Here is a 20,092-nt window from a genome sequence, read left to right on the forward strand (position 1 = left end):
TAGTAAAAGGCATCTTTGTATAAAGTGCTGTTATGGTGAGGATCTTCAAAACATATTTTAGCATTTACATATTAGTCACCACCACTTGCATATGTAGGTTTTCTCCCCTTGGTTGTCTTGCCACTTATCTTTGCTAATGATTCATGAATCATTTAGTGGAAGATGTTCCCTGTTCAATGCCATCTGTTTTCTTTAGCTACTTGAGAGCCACCTTTCCACAGTGACAAATTTTTCTTCAACTGTGGTCTAGAAACCAAAACGTCTGCTTCCCTTCAGCAGTCTGTACTTTATCTATACTTCAGCAGTCTGTACTTTACCTGGAAGTGTTCTCTGGCAAATGTGGAAAAATCCCAAGTCTTCAAAATTTATATCCTAGCTCCTGACAATTTAATTCCAGTGCCCACAAATTTGAAGTTTGTTTTCAATTCATGGTATTTCTCAATGTTGTGTGCTCAGATTAGTAACATAGGAAGGAGCAGACTGTAGGACAGGAGACCCCAATGTCTGCCTCTGAATAACAGTGTTCCTCAATATGCCCAAGACTGAGCATCATAGCTGTGCAGAGATTCAAATTTTGTCCCTGCAAGCAAATCTGCACCATCACATTGTCACATAGATTTATGGATGTCTTACCACTATGGTACACTGAAAAGAATATTAGAGATATGTTAAGGGGCCTGCCATGAAGCATGTGCTTAGGTTGGCCGCTCTCTCTCAGCTTAACCTGTTCTACAGGGTTGTTTTGAGGATGAAATAAAAAGGAAAATACCATGGCTTTTTTGAGATCAACCCCAAAGTGGTTTAAAAATAATAGGAACAAGGAAAAGTCATGCACCCATGCAAAGTACTGTATTATAAGGTTGGCACACAGTTAGTACATGGCTGAAGGAAAGCCAAAGCAAACAGAAACATTTTCAGTAAATTCCTAAAACATGTCAGATATCAACCCCTGCCACCCTGCCACCCCCACCTTTAAGCACCATCCTTAGATGGGCAAAAAAGCCTGTTTAGCAAAAAAAAAAAAAAAAAGTAATAATCAAAAGATAAGGAGGTGAAGCTCATCTCCATTGCTGCTCTCACCCAGTCAGCTTCATGCCAAGAGGGCATTGAATACAGGAGGATAGAATCAATAGAATTATCCTTAACTGTTACCTCAGGTTCTTTTTAAAATAAATGTAGCTTTTTTTTAGTAAAGAAAGGGCTTCCATTAGTTTTTCCTGAACCCTAATATCAGAGAGGTTCTTTTTGGGTTAACAGCTTTTATGGAGAAAAAAATTATTTCTTATTTTCACATACTTTATTAGTTAATGTTAAATTTATGCAAATTTAAGATATACTTTTGCCTAATAGTACATATTTGGTGTGTTTCCTTTGGATAGAAGTTCTGGTTTCTAAATGGTTTCGGTAAAGTCAAGTTTTTGTTTGATAACTTGAGCTGCAATTCACTGCACAACTTAAGTACCATTGACTCAATGGGATTCAAGAAGCCCAGCTGCAGGTGGCATTATCCAGTTGTCAGTGTGGTGTATGGAAGCTTTTCTTAATGTATTGTCACATTTATTGGGATGTACTTGAATTTACTACCATAAGATGTAGTGATAGTCATTGAACTGGGGTTAGGCTTGTTAGATCTGTGATCCAATATGAGCTTGCTAGATTTACCAATATAAGATTTGTTTTACTTTTTGATTTAGTTTACTAGGAGCCTGGTAATAATCAATAGAAAATAGTGGGAAGAAGAGTTGATCTGATGTTAGACTACCTAAAGTCTCATTCATTTCAGTGGTCTGTTTTAAGTAGGATTGACACTTGCCACAACCTAATATTAAGAACCGTGTGCTTCAGAGTAAATGCTCAGTCCAGGAAGATGTCTGAGTACCAGAACTGGGCATCTAGTCCATTGATACACAGATCATCTCCTGGTTTCTACCTAAGCTCTGATTTAGTGCTGGTGGGGGACCACAACTTTTGTTATGGTTGTTAAACAAAAGCCAGTCAGAAACCCTTGCTGGTCTAGAGTGATCTACTGGTCCCTGTGACTTACCGGTAGGTCTCAATCTGCTTCAACCCCCATTTGACTTAGAGGGAATTTAGAGAAGCCTTTGAAAGAGATGTGTATCAACAGAATGACCATGAAATGGAATCTTTATGTTCAGTAGCTATGTATTTCTAAATACCAGATTTTGGGAACCAACAATATTGAGAGGGCTGTTGTCTTTTTGCCTAAGAGAATTTAACTGACAACTTCTAGTACTGTGTTAATGGTGCATTCTTCATCTGGTTCAGCAGAGCTTTTCTTGTGGTTGCTAATACCATAAAACACGTGGGAATTTTCCACAGACTGCCCATTTAAATGACACCAAAATGCAAATTTTGTAAGTGGGAAGTCTAGAGCTTGCCATGTAATCTGGCTTCTCATTTTCCCATTTGAGTCAGCAGTGTGCAGGAAGCCCTGCAATATCTGTGAATATTTTGAAACTGTTTGCATAAGGCAGGAGCCTCCAGGATCTTCTGAGCAAATCAGTAGTATAAAGAGGAGAGAAGCAGTGTCTCAGTTTAAAGGACCAGCATATCTGAGCTGCTCTGTATCTGAATAGAAAGTACTCTGAGTTTAGAATAGTGGTGTTGAATTTACTTTCTGCCTACTTGAGCTGAACCCTCTTTGGTATTAGTTTGCAAAAATCAAATCAAAATACTAAAAAGGTGATTGAAATTCAGCAAGATATAAGGAAAAGTTGTAATTCTTAGGTGCTAGCTTGTATGTCTGATGGGCACAGTAGAAACACTGGTAAGTGAAACCCCAATCTTGTGTGTGGAATTGGTATTACCATTCCTGTGAAAGGAAGTATTCCATATTGGGGAACAGCTCTCTGCAGAAATATTTCATGTGCTGAAGTCTGGCAAGGCTTTGTTCAACTATAGGAAAGCTGAAAGTTTGGCTCTTTGGGTAATACTGATCTCTTACCCCACACCCAGTTTTTCACCCTTCTATCCTGCAGCTATATTTAGTGTGTGAGTAAACAGGATACAGAAATGGTACCTGTGTTTATGGTGTGTACAGATGTAACTTTTTCAAGGTGACAAAGGTGGTTTGATAGATTCTTATTTGTCCACAAAACTAGCAAGCATCCCCCCTTCATTTTTTTATCCAACTGTAGTCTTTTTTCTATATGATTTTATAAAGCCTTTGGCCCGGTGTGGTGTAGTGGTTAAGAGCATGGGACTGGGACTCAGACGATCTGGGTTCTAGTCCCTGCTCAGCCATGGAGCCAACTGGGTGACTTTGGGCCAGTCACAGACTCTCAGCCCAACCTACCTCACAGGGTGGTTGTTGTGGGGATAAGATGGAGGAGATGTAAGCTGCCTTGAGCCCTTTGTAGGAAAAAGGCAGGATATAAATCAATCAATCAATCAATCAATCAATCAATCTTTTCAGAAGAGTGAGCAGGGCAGATTGCACAAATATGAGAACAGTTCTTGTTGGTTGCCCGTTGCAACTGAGCAATGCTCTAAACTTCCCACTTCATTGTGTTCCCTGTACAAGTTGCACAATTGAGTTGGGAGATTTTAAAGAAAAATGTTTTGGACATTTTACATGCCTTCTGAAGTAAGCTTAGTGGTGCCTTCTCAGTTGTGGCAGCCAACCTTGGGAATGCTCCCTTCAGGGGTGCTTGCCTAGTACCTGGTCTAATACACTTTATACTTTCTATACTAATATACTTTTGGCACTATACTAATATACTTTTAGTTTGTTCAAGCATTTAAACTTCTGTGTTGTTTTGAGGCTGCTCTTAATTTTTAGACCCCAATGCCATGTTTTATGCTCCTGTTCTATGTCATTGCACTGTAATTTTTCCTCTTACAGGCTTAATTATGCATAGTTTTCAGTGTTTGCTTATAGTATTATCCCCTCCCCCAACCCACAGAAATTACACTATTGAAAAACAGGAAAAATATTAACATTTAAAAAATGAACCTAATGTATATAATCTATTAAAAATATTCTCCCAAATATGGTATTACACCATTGCAACAAACTCCTTGCCTTTTAAAGATGTTTTTTAATCAAAAAATAGAGTATGTTCACTGAATAGGGTATATTCCATCCCTCAAGCATTAGAGCATCTCTCAGAGTTGTAATTTAATTTTTTAAAGAAAAGAACACTGTCTTCTTTTGTGGCAAAACTTTTACTTCTAAAGCAAGATTGGGCATCTTTATCATATTTGCCTGGCAACTGAGCTATTGAAGCTGGATTAGGGCTAGAACCACTATAGGATAGCTAGGTAAACAGGATAGTCTGGATTGCAGCTCTCATAAGCCCCAGCCAGCGTGGCTGTCTGTCAGGACTTACAGGACTTAATAGCCCAAAATATTTGAAGGGAATCAAGAGCAATATCCAATAGGGACTCTGCACTTAAGCAAGTGACCTAGTGATAGTGGAAGCAGCCTCTAGTGCCATCCCAATCCTGGAAGCTGCCCATGATAGGTTTTCCTGGAAAATCTGTGATAGTGGCTTATACCACTGGCATAGTAGAGGTTGCTTAAGCTAGCACTATATCACTTGCATAAGTGGCCATGTTGGATACTGCCCTGGGTTGCACTGGAGCTCTAAGGGGAGAAATCACTCTTGCTATTTCACAGCCGGAGTGAGTGTTTTCACACCTGGTAGACAGTGGTATTGTACTGGTATCTTTTCCTAGTTGTTAAGCGCTGAAACCCAGAACTCTGTCAATTAGGGATAAGAGCAGAGCAAGATGAAGGTATTATCCAGATCAGACAAGGCTAAGTTCACAGATCAGGATTCAAGGACCAGATACAGGTCAGAAGCAAGGAGAAAGTAAATACTGCAGCAAAGCAGGACAGGACCTGAGGCCCAGAGGCAGAAACATAAGTTGAAACCAAGGTTTGAAAGAGCTATATCTACCTGAAAAGGCTAGAAGGAAGTGCAAGGTCAAGTCAGGCGGTGGATGTTATCTAAAACTGCCAATAGGAAGAGGGAGAAGCAATTGAGTAATCATACTTGAGATGAGTTGCTCAAACTAAAGAGTAATCCCTGAGGAGAGACTTGCTTTTAAAAAAGCATTGACCTGTGGGGTCAGCTGATAATGTTCAGGTAGGCTGGTACTTAAGCCTTTGGTGCAGAGCTTAACCTGTTGGGCTTGCTGAGAAACTGAGTTAGGGAAACACACACAAGACACTGCCTTACAGTCAGCTACAGTGAAAATCAACAGACTTACATTATTATATTTAAAACTTAAAATTTTAGTTAACATTTGAAAATAAAGCTGTACCTACACAACCTGCACCAAATGGTGCATTTTCTATATATGTTGAGGAACAGAAAGAAATATCAAGCTATTTAGCAATGGAGTCCTTTCCTTTAGATTGGAGTGACTGGAGTGAAAAGAGACATCCCTGAATGTGCAGCAAATGTCTAATTCTGAAGAAAAATAATAAATATGGAGGCATTTAAGGCATGGGGAAACTGTGCATACATTATGTGGCTAAACACTGTGTACACTTGTGTATGTCCATGTTTGTAACTTCCTCCCTAAGTGTACCCCATGATGTCACTGAAAGCACTAAACTCACAGCTACTCTGAACAGGGAGTGAGCTGTCAGTTTTGTAGTAGTCTCTGGCCTGAAATGCACAAACAGAAGCTCAAAGCGATGAATAAGCTGTTTCTGCATTTCCAGTAGCTGCAGCCTCCCTGGTTCTCGGTGATTCCCCCCCCCCCACCACCACCACCACCTCTTTGGAAGGACTAAACCTTACCTTTTAAAAACCAAGCACTGCATTGTGCTTGGTTTTGGGAGAGCAGGATGGTAGCCAGAAGGGAAATGGCCCGGTTTTGGAGTCTGGAGAGTCTTCAGATAGGTATGTTTGGGAGATAAGCTCTATTTATTATCTATGTTATTTATGCTTTGCACTGCTATAATCATAGGCGTTTGACTCAGATATAAAATAATTCTATTGTTCGCAACACTAGCTAGCAGTTAGACCAACAGAGAAAAACAAAATGAGATGAAAACCAGTTTGTTTGCTTTTAGTTTTGACATTCCATCAAAGAGATAAGAATTACCCATTCATATTTGCATATTTATTTGAGGCAGTAAACAATAGAGAAATGGCTACAGAGAGCAAGAGATAATAAGCTTGCTATACAGAATGTAAGCTTACATATTGCAAAGGAGCTCCAAATTAGCTATTTACATTAGTTTTTTTCTGTATGTTCCTATTGTATTATGTTTGTATATTATGGTTGTTAATAAATAAATGAGGTAGATGATGAAATCTTCCAAATGCAGTGTTAGGCTTGGAATTATTTACAAATTTTCATGGAAGTGGATTTCTAGTATATTGATACTGTAAAAGTATGCCTTTTTGTGAGTTCATAAACTTTGTATTTCTATTCATAATCCTGTATTTAAGGGATGCTTGAGAGATCAAAAGGGTAAATCTCAAAACAACAGAAGAAAGGACTGGATTGAAGGCATTTTTGTTATACTGTGTTATCATGATCATCTGGTGGCCAACTTTTGCCACTCACTAAATATAAGGAAACACTACCCTAGTGAACAATACAGAGCACTACTAGGATTTGGTGTGGTTTTGCCTCCAGATGGCAGAATTTGTGTGCCAGTGATTGTGCAGCTCTGGAGAGCTCAATAGGAATGCAGGCCTACTCATGCTTCTTAACCAGACCCAGTGGCCCTCCTGCATCAGGACCCAGTGTGCCACTTCAGTTGCGTGTGCCACTTGTTGCACTTACACTTGTTTACCCATGGCTTATCAAGTCGGATTGTACTTGATCATTCTGCTAGTCAAAGGCAAGTTTGCTTGTTATTGAAATTACCAGAATCCCACATCATGTGAAAATATAGCCTACTGTGATTGCTGTGAGCTCCCCTAACATGAGAACATCCGGTTTTGTAGTTACTTCTGCTCTCATCCTTATATGAAGAATATTATTGATAATTCTGCTTTAATTTTATGTATTTCATCATGTATTACAATCTACTCCTGGGAGCAATCCAACATTTTGAAAATTGCTGATTTATTTGGTTTTATTCCTTGAGTTTCTTGCGTTTTTTGGAATTTTCTCTGAACAATTGTCTTCTTTATTAGGCTCTATTTCCTCTGTCTTGCTTTCTTTATGCCACTCTTTCTTACATATACCACACATCATATTGATATGTCCATGAATTTCTGCAGTAGGAATGAGAGGGGCTGTGGTTCCATGACAGAGTGCATGCTTTGCATGTAAAAGATTCAATTCATGGCATCTCCAGGTACAGCTGGTAGCTGCTGCCAGTTAATGTTGACAGTACTGGGCTAGATGGACTAATGGTCTGACTCAGTATAAAGCAATATCCTATATTCTTTTCTAATGGTTGGGTATTTATTTATTTATTTATTTAGACTAGGAAATGTCTGTTGGCGTCCACTTTAAGATAGAACGATAATGCAATAGAAAAATCTAGCAGCGAGTCTCAGAAATCCACTACACAAGTGGTAACACAATAATATGCAATGCAAACCAAAGGAGGCAAAACCACAATCAGTATCAACAGTCTCTTAATCACTATTTTAAAGAGCCTTAATAGGTATCACAATCAGTATCTTAACGGGCCTAGGGGAACTAAAATACCTTAGCCCGGTGGCAGGACAGCAGTGGGAGTGCCAGGCAAGCTTCCCTAGAGGGTGTTCCATTGTGAAGCTACTGGCAAACAAGAACCAGTTGGGTCCACATGATCATCACAGCCCACTCTGGCCATGGTTGGTTGCAGTGCATGCCAGTTACCCCTCAGAATATTCAACCCATGGCAGCTGAGTAGTGTGGCTTACCATGTTGTGCAACCCTGATAAGGATGACTCACATGAGGCTTAAATAGCCTTCACATAGCCCTAAACAGCCCATGAGTTTTGTGAGGGTTGTTTAACCCAGCTGGTTTGGGGAAGCTACAACAACAACAACAACAACAACAACAATAATAATAATAATTAGCAGGAAAAAGCCTAAGTGGGCATGGAATGCTGACTAGCAGACGGATGGGGGAAATAAAATGGAGCAGTCTGGACAAAGTCATGACAAGCTGGAAGACAAAACAGGTATACTCTGCACCACAGTGTTTTATTTGTTCTATATAATAGGTAGATCCTGCCCTAAGTTGTTCCTTTACTCATAGTTTTCACAGATCACATTAGGTGGCTATGAGATGCAGAAAATTGGGGATCCATGCCTTTTTGTAAGGATGTTTTTAAAATGTCACAGAGGAAGGCTCTGAGTATATTTGATGACTTGATATTTTATATTTATATCAGGTGCTGCAGATGGTGGTACTGAATCTTCTGCCTTAGTGGATGACAATGGCAGTGAGGAGGATTACAGCTATGAAGAACTCTGCCAAGCCAGCCCAAGATACCTGCAGCCTGGAGGGGAGCAGCTAGCCATTAACGAGGTGAACACATTTGTGCCTGAATGTTTTTTGCTTATTTAAGTTAAATGGGAGAATTATCAGATCTTTGGGTCCATAATCTATTCTTGTACTTTTATTGATAATATATGAATAATGTAGTTGGATTGCTATTTTGAAAAAGGAGGTATTTCTTGCAGAGGATATCTAGAAAAGCTTAAGAAAACTGGCTCAGTATCACTGTCAGTTGCACTTGCTGCTCACATCTGGACATTGCTACTTAACCTCTATGATTGTTTGGCCATCCTGGCAGAATCTGTGCCTTTTACCAAATGTTTCTGTTACAGTTGATAAGTGATGGGAACGTGGTCTATGCTGAGGCACTCTGGGATCACGTGACAATGGATGATCAGGAGTTAGCCTTCAAAGCTGGGGAAGTCATCCAAGTGCTTGAAGCTTCTAACAAGGATTGGTGGTGGGGGAAAAATGAAGACAAGCAAGCCTGGTTTCCAGCTAGCTTTGTCAGGGTGAGTAAAACAAGCTTTGTGCTACTTTGGTGTTCTTTGCAACCTTGGGCAGCTTGTACATTGCACAAGTTTAGCAATACTGCTTCCTTTCTAACTGTTACAGTCAGATTCCACTGATACATTGTTTTATTTTCGTGTTCATTTTTCTGACTTCCTGTAAATCTCTTAAGATCATTGCCATCTAAAAAGTCTTGCTTCTCTACTTTGTTGTGTTTGCTCTGTCTCTAGAAAACATAGATACAGCATAGCCTTCCTGAACCTGATGCCTTCCAGATGTTTTGGATCACAACTCCCATCATTCTTAACCATTAGCCATGCCAGCTAGCACTGATGAAAGTGGAAATCCAAAACATTCGGACAACACCAGGTCGGAGAAGCTCGATAAAGCAGTTGTTGCCTGGATTTAACAAGTTTACCAGAGAGCTTGGGGAAAGGTTAGATGACCACGAGTTTGGGCAGCACATAGTTTCACAATGTACAGTTCTCTTCTCTCACTACTACTTCCCCAGCCTTTTCAGACTTCACAACTGCTTCTGCATCCCTTATTTGTTAAAGACTGAAAAATCTGTTTGCTAGCTGTGATTTTTTTTTAAGTACACATGGGCAGTTTTTCATTTTGAATTCACTTATAGCACAATCATGGGAATAAAATGGAGTTTGCTTCTGTTGCCCTGATGTTAAACTCATTTGCTTGGGAATAACCACCATTTTGTTGTAAAAATGGAAAATATATTTTAAAATTAAACCTAATAGATTGACCATCTGTAACCATGTACATACCTAGTCTGCCAACCACTGTCAATGCAGTGCTTTTAAAAAGTCCAGTGTAACATGGGAAGTCAATTTTAACTAGTCATTTAAAAGTAAAACTTGTGAGTCCTTTGCTAAGGCTCTAACCTTTCTCTAAATTTTGTCATATTGGTGTTTGGGGCTGTGCCATAGTTCTGTTTCTGTAAGAAAGGGAATAAATGGCTAAGACAAAAAGGAAGAACCATGAGATAGTGGTTTCAGAATGGCATCACACTTCCTGAATGTGGTTTTAAAACTTTCATTTGATTGATCAACTTGTGTTAATGAGGAACACTCTTCAGTATCTTTGCTTTAACAGTGTGTTTAAATCCCAGAATGTTACACATTCACATACACTGAGGACTGTTAGTATGTTACACTATTGCTTCAGTGAAATGGAAATCAAAACCAACTTTTTCCTTTCCTGAAGTAATCTTTTGAATGGCACAGGGCTTTTTGTGCCATCAAATACCCACATACTAAGTGTTCCAAGTTGCTGAATCTTGGGGTTATTTTTAACTTACAGTATAAATAATGAATCACTTTTAAAAGACTACAATAAAAGCTAGCAGTTAGTATAAGGTTAAAAGGTATCTCTATAGAAGACAGGGTGATATTAATTGGGAACCTCTATTTAGATCATTCATTTGATCTTAGCCATTTTAAACTCACTTAATCTACACTTTTAGAAAACAAATGACTTAAAACCACTGCTTGACTCATTTACTTCTTCAAAATCCAAATCAATGCACTTAAAGGATGGGTACCTAATCAAGATTTTAAGGATGGTCAGCTTTTTTCCACTTACAGTGCATTCACATGGTATCTGTGTAATAAGGTTAATTCAGGAAGTTTTTTTAAAGATGTGTTTGCAGTGACAATATACAAAGGTACAAGGCTGTAAATAGCCATTTGCCTGATTAGCCTCTGTAGTGAAGAACAATTTCCTCCAGATTACCAAAGAATAAAATTTACAAAAGTTGGCTTTTATTTTCCTTCAGAACGTGCGTGCATGGACAGCAGACAGTTTGTGAGCTGAATTCCAAGATTGAATAAATCCTAATTAATTGAAGTGGGGCTTCAAGTAGAGTAACCTCAAAGAACATAGGGGGCTCTCTTATACCATGACAGATTATTTGTCCATTTTAGCCCATTACTATTTACAGTGGTGCAGTTAAGGAACAGCAACAGTGGATGATGAAAGCTGCCCTGATACTTTTATTTCTTCCTGCTCTCATTTGCTCCTCCCCACTCCTGGCCTCTGGAACTCTGAATTTTGACTTCATGTTCCATCTCTAGCTGAACCACTGATTAATCTGCTCTATTTGCCAAATGTTCTTTAAAGTCTCAGAAAGTCTTTTTCCTATCACCCTTTTTCCCTAGTCCTTTCTTAATGAGATGCCAGGAGGTGAAGCTGAGACCTCCTGCAGACAAGAAACACATAGCCTCTGTTTCTGATCTAATCCAACCATGTGGGTCTTAGAGGCGGTACCACATACTTTTAATGTGTATTTTAAAAATCAATTTAAATTCCTTGCTCTTTAGTGACTAACTTTGTGTTTCTAGTGCTCTCTTATCTACAAATGTACTTCTTCATCACTGTTGTTGTTGTTGTTTTTCCTCATTGATTCCAGCTTCGGGTCAATCAAGAAGAGCTTACAGAAAACTGTGGTAGTCTCCAAGATGAAGAATCAAATGCAGACCCTGAAAAGCACCGCCAAAAAATAGCAGAAAACAAGGATCAGATGAGAACGAATGTGATTCAAGAAATAATGAATACAGAACGCATCTATATCAAACACCTCAAGGACATCTGTGAGGTAAAAATACAAGAGAAGAATGAAAGAGAAAAATACCTATTTTATGAAAGGAGAACAAGTTCTTTCTTGGGATGAGGAACCCATGGGACATAGGTGGGCCAGGGTAGGGACCTGTAGTGTTGCCCAGCTCTTCAGGTGCTGTGGGCATGCTCTTACCTCTCAGGACTGCCTCTTCTGTTGTGTGTTCGTTAGAGAGAAATGCTGTCCCATCGCTACACAGTGCACCCAGAGCAGGGGAAATGGCAATAAAGAAAGTACTGAGCCATCCGTTTGTATGGGAAAAAAGAGGTCAGACAGAGTACTAGGAGAAGTAGGGGGGAAAGGCTAACAGAATGTCCTGATACTACAGAAAAATAGAGGTCAGATGAAAGATCAGACTGAGGAAGGCAGGGGAGGAAGGGGAAGGTGGGAAGTGGGGAAGGCAAACGTGGGGTATAACTGTAATAGCAGCAGTCGTCGTCGTAGTGATAAAATAGACACACAGGCAGAGAGAGAAGAACCAATAATTAATGCTCATGCCTCTAACCATTTGGTGAACTGGTTGTTTTTATTGTTATTTATTTCACTTCTGTACCACCCCACAGCTGAAGCTCTCTGGGCCGTTTATACAATCCATAAAAACAAATCATAAAAATGCAATGCAAGTACCAGAGCCTCTGGGGGATTTCACTAGTAGTAAAACTTCTCCAATTAACATTTGCATGGTAAAATTCTCTTGTGGCTGTCACAGTTACTGTCATTTGAGATCATAGCTTTTACTCAATTAGCCATGGCTCTGGCTTAATTGGTTCAGCCACAGCACACTGCAGGCCCTAGTTCTGAATGATTTTTCTTATACATTACTGGTCCTTCACAGAAGTAAGTTTCCTCATCTTACAAAAGCAACTGATCAAATAGTAAAGTGGAGAAACGGGAGACACATGCATGGCTACCTTTTTCACAACACGGCTACGTTTTTCTTTCAAGAAGACCAAGGCATGAGTCCAGCTACCATGGCATTGCACTTGTGTTTCTTGGCTGGGAAATGTAATACTGCACTTTGGCAGCCACTTGCAGTTTTCTTTTCAGATGTTCTCTTGTAGCAATTGTTACTTGCTTGAAATGAGTAGCAGAATGATTACTCTCATTATAGGCTTAGTATATGAGGTGGTGTCTGGGGATGCTTGGCACATTAGTTCTACCACGAACTTGGAGATTGATTATTGAACATTTAGCATTATTACTCCCTATGAATAAGGGTTGCAAAGGAGAAGTAAGGAAGGGTCAATATTGAATTTTTAGCATTGGCAAGCAAAATAAATTATTATTCAATGCAGCACTTTTCTTAATCTCTTTTACTGCTTTGACAAATATTAAAAGTCGTGCTGTGTCATTTCTAGGGGTACATTCGGCAGTGTCGTAAACATACAGGAATGTTCACTGAAGCCCAACTAAATACCATATTTGGAAATATTGAAGACATTTACAAATTCCAAAGAAAGTTTTTGAAAGATCTAGAGAAGCAGTACAACAAAGAAGAACCCCACTTAAGTGAAATAGGGTCCTGCTTTCTTCAGCATGTAAGTTGGTTAATGCTACAGCTTTAATCTGAATAACAACTGTTATGCTAGAAAGGTGGTTTTCTTGAAGCCAGGACTGAAAACAGTATGATAACATTGCAGAATTGAATCCCAGTACATCCCTTAAGGAATCTCCCCAGTTTTACAGTTCCTCCATCTAAACAGGTTTTTATTCTTTTACAAAAACAATTGCAAATACCAGCATCACTTTTATGATAGGTCTTTCTGCCATGGCTAGAATAAGGCCATACCTCATGACCTGAAACTTAGTTAATTGTTTTGTTTCATACAGAATCCTAGAATACTAGATTTGGAAAGGGCCAGGATGCCTGTTGGTTACCCCCCACACACACACACACACAGTACAGGACTCCGTATTAAAACATTCTTAATTAATGACTGCCCAGCTTGTTGTAAACAGTCCTAAGATGTCAGTAATGGGACAGTATATAAAAGCTTTAAATAAATAAATAAATAAATAAATAAATAAATAAATAAATAAATAACTCTTGAATGCCTCTGCAACTTCCCTAGAAAATTGGTTCTATTGTCACATTGCTCTAACAGTCAGCAACCTTTCCCTAATGTCCAGCTAGAATCTCACTTCCTGTAGCTTGAGCCCATTGTTCCATCTCCTGCACTCTAGAATGATTGAGAAGAGATACTGCCCCTCCATTGAATGACAACCTTTCAAGTACTTGAAGAGTGCTATCATATTTCCTGTCAATCTTCACTTCTCAAGGTTAATCATGCTCAGTTCGTTCAATCTTTCTTCACAGGGCTTTGTTTCCAGTCCCTTGATCATCTTTGTTGCCTTCCTCTGAACCTTTTCCAGCTTGTCCACATCTTTCATAAACTGTGGTGCCCAAAATTAGACTCAGTACTCATGATGAGACTAGATAGTGCTGTGCAGTGGGGAACCAGTACATTGTATGATTTCTGATAATAGAGCCCAAAGTAACATTTCCCCTTTTTGTAGCCACATCAAATTGTTGGCTCATATTCAGCTTGTGATCTACAACAATCCCCAAATCCTTCTCACTTGTGGTATTACTGAGAATTTCCCTGTCTCCTTCTCCTTCATACAGCCCTTTGTGTCCATCTTCTTCATGCGTGCATTTCAGGATTGAGGGGCAGGGTGAGAAACTACCTCTCCTTCATTCTTCATTGCATCATTTCTCTCTTTCTGTGGAATTTTCAGATGAAAAATATGAAAGGGGAAGCAGAATGAGGAGTGCATGTGTATAGTAGGGGGTGGAATTCTCTTCCCATGTCCATCTGTATTTTGTCTGTCATCAGTATTGCTGAGAAATTCCAAGCAGTGTGGAAGAAACACAGGATAAAGGGGTTGGTTGTGTGGGGACTAGAAAACACCCCTTTTAATCCCTTCCTTGATACGTTAAAAATACAGGCAGCATGTTTCAATATGTTAACCAGACTTTTGCTGTTTTTCTTTTAGCAAGAAGGCTTTGCTATCTACTCTGAGTACTGCAACAATCATCCCGGTGCCTGCATTGAGCTCTCCAACCTAATGAAACAGGGAAAGTACCGCCATTTCTTTGAGGCTTGTCGCCTGCTTCAGCAAATGATCGACATTGCCATTGATGGTTTTCTTCTCACACCTGTACAAAAAATCTGTAAATATCCCTTGCAGCTTGCAGAGTTACTCAAGTACACAACTCAAGATCATAGGTAAGACAAATGATATACGTGCACCCAGCCATCTCTCTCTCCCAAGGGGACATTCCCGGATTCACACAAAAGAATTATTACCCACCCATTCGGTTTCCATAAGCACTAACTCAGATCTGTATATCCTCTTCATACGTGAATTGTCAGAGAGTGGAAGAAGAAGTAATACTACTTCTAAACTGTCTTGATAAGTGGACAAAATAGAGGTTAACTATTAGAGGGTAATAGTTAATAGAGGGTAAGTTCAGCTTTTTTGTTGGTAGCATTCACTTGGCCAAATGCTGTGCTGTCTGGGGATTATGGAAATTGTAGTCAAACATATGAAGGTCTCCAGGTTACGGGAGACTGACTTAGATCAACAAAGTACCCTTGGACAACAATCCACATATTACTTAATTTTTTCTTAATGAGATTAACTAAGTGAAGTGCAAGTACTCTGCATTTAATACTTAAAATGAAGGCTGTATTGATTGCACAACATGTCTAGTACACATTTTATTAGCATGAATGGAATGCAGAACTTGCAGAATATCTGAATAGTTCAATGAAGAGGAACACTGATTGCAGCCACCTTCCCAATATAGTGTCTTCCAGATGTGTTGGATTACAGCTTGCATTGTATTTGGAGTTGCAGCCCTGCCATATCTGGAGGGCACCAGCTTGGGGAAGACTGGTTATCGTGGTTATACCTGGATGTAGAACTACATGGGGGATGGACATACGTGGTCACCTGTTGTACAGCCTTAGCTATCATCCTGCCAGATGAACCTTGTGGAATTCTATGACAGGGTTTCAAGGTGGTTAGTTGGAGCGGATGTGGTTGATGTAGTTTACCTGGATTTCAGCGAGGTATTTGACAACATACCACATGATATCCTGGTTGAGAAATTGAGGAGTTTTGGGATAGACCAATGCACTGTCCGATGGATTAGGGCATGGTTGACGGACTGCAAGCAGAGGGTAACTATTAGTGGGGAATTGTCGAGATGGCAGTTGGTGATGAGTGGGGTTCCCCAGGGCTCTGTCCTGGGACCGATCCTTTTCAATCTTTTCATTAGTGACCTGGAAGAGGGGGTGACTAGTCTGCTGATAAGATTTGCAGGTGATACTAAAATGGGGGCAGTGGCCACAATTGAGGAGCAGGTATTCCGGATCCAAAAGGATCTGGATAGACTATGGAAGTGGGCCAGGGACAACAGGATGGCATTCAGTGGGGATAAATGCAAGGTCTTGCACCTGGGCCATAGGAATTGTCATAAGTACACGTTAGGGGACAACTGGATGAAGAGCAGCACTTGTGAAAGGGATCTTGAGGTGCTGGTCAACTGCAGGTTAAACATGAGTCAGCAGTGTGACGTAGCAGTCAAGAGGGCAAACACCGCCCTTGGATGCATAGCCGGAAGTGTGGCTTCTAGATCGAGAGAGGTATTACTACCACTCGATACAACTCTGGTGCACCTGCAGCTGGAGTATTGCGTTCAATTCTAGACCCCTCATTACAAAAGGGATATAGCAAGGTTGGAATCAGTGCAGTGAAGAGCCACAAGGATGGTGGCTGGTTTGCAGGGTAAGCCATATGAGGAGACACTGAGGGAAATGGGTCTTTTCAGTCTTGAAAAGAGGAGTCTCAGAAGAGACCTGTTAGTGACATACAGGTATATGAGGGGGTGTCACGTAGAGGTGGATCATGACCCTTTTCCCTCTGCAGATGAGGGCTGGACATGTTCCAATGGAGAAAAGCTCGGGTGAATGCCAGGAAGTACTTCCTGTCGGGTAGGACCCCTAAGTTATGGAATGGGCTTCCACGGGAAGTGGTTGAAAGCCCCATCGGGGAGAGTGTTTAAGGATAGGCTGGACATGCACATGGTAGGCATATCATGAGTGGAGCTGGCTGGAGCCAGGGATCAGACTGGATGGCCCAGGAGACCCCTTCTAACTCGTTCTGTTTCTATGTTTCTGTGTTTCTATCTACATTCATAGGGAGTTTGCTTGTCATTTTCATGAACAGGATGTTTGATGTTTAACCTTTTTGCAATAATTATACTGTTGTAGGATTGGAAAGTAGGAAAACTTAATCACAGAAGGACATAGGCTATACCACAGGCCTACAGCCTGTGCTCCTCACAAAAACCTTGTACGGCAAATTAGGCTAAGAGGCCATCTAGAAATCCTTGCTAGTCCAAATCGAATACTGTAAGCCAGCCTTCTTCATCATGGTACCCTCCAAATGTTTGGAACTAACACTGCCCATGTTGGCTGGGGCCAAAAGGAGTTTAAACACAGGCCGTATGGTGGGCATCAGGTTGGGAAAGGCTACTCTAACCACCAAACTGCACAGGTGTTCTGCATGCAGAAACTCCCAGAGTCAGGTCCTGGAATCTCCTGTCACTAATTACCTGATCCCTTTAACTGGAATAACTTCTCTGCCAGAGTTCCTGGAGAGCCACTGCTAGTCAGTAGACATTACTGTACTACAAGGACAATTAGCATATGTCAGCTTAACAAAACAAAACAAAAATACACAGATTGAAAGAAATGCAAACTGTAAACTGTTTTGAGATTGTTTGTGTCTGTGCACAATTGAGAAGTTCAGTTTGTGGCCTTTTCATCCCTGAAATTTTATGTAGTACAACAAACAGAAACATGTAAATGTTATATGTAGACTATTTAGAGATTTTGTTACGGTAAGTGGTATATAAGTATTATTGAAGAAATACATAGAGAATACATTTGCTAGGTGGTACAGTCCTTCATCACCTCAGAAGGAACATGGATGATTGTGTATTTGAAAGTTTCCCAATATCAAGAACTTTCTGCACATGGACTAACATACCAACAGGAACTACTTCTAATGTGTCCAAACATGTGACCTTCTCTATACATTCAGATATGCCTTACTTACTGGTTTATTTGAAACAGTTCTTATGATACACAATACATTTGCCCCCAGTTGATGTTGATGTGCAATGAATAAAAAGGGAACAGTCAAGAAAACCTACTCTAAATCTAAAACAAGCTTCAACAGCTGCTGCACACTGTCAACGTCATCATTGATGAAAGGGCAAACTCTCATTCATGTTGCGAAAATGTTCAGACACTGAGCCAATTAAGCAAGATCATCTTTAGAGTTCTGGTTAATATGTAATTAATCCTGGAACTTGCGCTGCTGATGGCACTTCACTGTCCTCCACTGCTGTAATCCTCTTCAGTAGTTCTACTTTCCCACCCCAAAGCCTAGCAATGCTCATGATTCAATTGAGTGGGACTCTTGTGGGAGGGAGAGTGGCTTTGTTGTCTATTTCCCTCTTCTCCAAGTTTATTCCTTAATACTTGTTCACTGTCATCTCAGAAATCTCCATGAAAAGAAACATCTTAGCTTTGTGCAGAAAGGAACAGAGATTTCCCTTCAGTCGAGAATTTCATTTGAACTCTGTGAATACACAAAAGGATTACTGTTTGAGCAATTGTCTTTGCTTTACATGAGGAATTCAGATTAGCAACAGCAGAAAGATTGTACTGCCACTCTTCCTTACCTCCCATATGTGTGTATTTAATGAAATCAGAACACTTAATTTTTTTCTGTGATTTACAATTTCCCACTAAATTTCTAAAATTCCAAAACCCTAGCAGGAAAATGAACATTCAAAGAGAATGGATAGGAAATGGTAAGCCTTTATTTAAATGTTTTCAGTTAAAACATAGTTTAGACAGTTCTTCAGACTTGTGGGTAGTACATCTTATTCATGAAAATCTAGCTTGGAATATTGGTACTTGTTCAATATATCAAAATTGTGGGATTGTTTTGTTGCTGCTGTTTAGGGCACAGTCAGTTTGGGATGCTTGTAAGCCTCTGAACTCAGAGGATTACAGGCATCCAATGCAGGGCAGGAGCACAGAGGCAAAGCTGCCTCTGCTCTCCTCCCAGTTACAACTAACTGCTATATCTTGGAGCAGGAGGGAAGGAGGCCAGGGTGCTACCAGGATGCCTTGTTTGCGGCGGCACTGGTCCCCTTCACTCTTCCAAGACCTCCACTCATCGTTTTCTCCAAGGTCATGTTTGTAACATGCTGCTGGCATTTTCTTCTGTGTTGTTTACAAGAAAAGGGACAGCATGCTGAGCTCAGTATTACACCTTCAGTGTCAGAGTGAGTTTTTGAGGTTGGAGATGGGACTTGAAAAAATCCCATGGCTAGCTAGATGCTAACAAGCAGCCATAGAATTGCACTGTTACATTTCAAATGTCTTTTTTTAAAAAATGCATCTTTAGGGCCAAATGTAACACAAATTTCAAACAACCAGCGAAATGCCAACAAGATATGACAGGCAGACCTGCTGCATGACATCTGGAAAAAGATAATGAAACCTACAATAGAGGATGAGCTAAAAGAAAGGAATTGTAGCAGCTCAAACAAAAACAAAGACACACACTATAATCTTCTTTTTCATTTCAAATTGTATTTAGATGTTAACAAGCCTTCGAGTTAGTGGTCTATACTATTTTCTAGCTTTATACTGACATAAATCTAAGAGTCTTATTTGGCTTAAGAGCATTTCCCTGAAGCCACCCTGAAATTAAGCTACCGTGAGTTCCTTGTTCTCTCACTAACCCAACAGCTGACAGGGCATGCTGTGTCTTTCTGTGGTTTCAGCCCTTCCACTGGCTCCCAGGATGTATCCTAAATGCATTTGCAGGAAAACTCCTTGTTTCCTTAGTCCCTATATCAGCACCCTTTCTGCAGTGGGTCCGCTGCAGCTGGCAGCTACCACGGGAAACTCTTCCCACTCCCCACATCAGATTGCCAAATGGAATTAATTTTGGAGCCCTTATGAATATATTTGCAAATTTAACAACAACAGAATTGGGAGAGCTTACACAGTGCTCCTGCCTATCTATTAGGCAGCATCCCAATAGCTTGTCTGTGTCTTTGTCAATTTCATCCTCCACATTTGGGAATAACTTTAAAAGAGTGGCTTTGTTTGCTACACATTACACCCACCCAAAAAGCTCCTTTTCCTGCAGCTGTTTTCAGGTTTCACCATCTTTCCTCTCATGCTAGCCAGTTCCTTCTATACACACGGTGAATGTGAAAGGTAAATGTTGCAAATTTCACAACAGAGCAGAAATTTGCAAATTTCAGAGAAATGATGCAAATTTCGTAGCCCTAGGCTATCAAGTGTGCACACATGACCAATCCAAAAATAATAATAAAAAGATTAAGAATACATTTGGATGCTGTCTGGTGTCCTTTTTTGTTAATTTGTTTTACAAGGAAATACACAGATTAT

At 40.1% G+C, this 20,092-nt stretch overlaps 1 protein-coding gene across 5 annotated transcripts in view; it reads left to right on the forward strand.

Annotated features, from left to right (window-relative positions):
* The window catches only part of SPATA13 (spermatogenesis associated 13), a 101,336-nt gene that overhangs the window by 71,911 nt on the left and 9,333 nt on the right, over window positions 1–20,092 (forward strand). For all 5 annotated transcript variants that reach the window (XM_044442064.1, XM_044442065.1, XM_044442067.1 and 2 more), the window contains 5 exons: window positions 8,328–8,464; window positions 8,767–8,946; window positions 11,370–11,555; window positions 12,935–13,114; window positions 14,574–14,806. In XM_044442064.1, the coding sequence (XP_044297999.1) occupies window positions 8,328–8,464; window positions 8,767–8,946; window positions 11,370–11,555; window positions 12,935–13,114; window positions 14,574–14,806 (916 nt within the window). The remainder of the gene's footprint in view (window positions 1–8,327; window positions 8,465–8,766; window positions 8,947–11,369; window positions 11,556–12,934; window positions 13,115–14,573; window positions 14,807–20,092) is intronic.

The sequence above is a fragment of the Varanus komodoensis genome, unplaced genomic scaffold, assembly GCF_004798865.1.
Source record: "Varanus komodoensis strain SLA01 unplaced genomic scaffold, ASM479886v1 scaffold4, whole genome shotgun sequence".
Taxonomy (NCBI): Eukaryota; Metazoa; Chordata; class Lepidosauria; order Squamata; family Varanidae; genus Varanus; species Varanus komodoensis.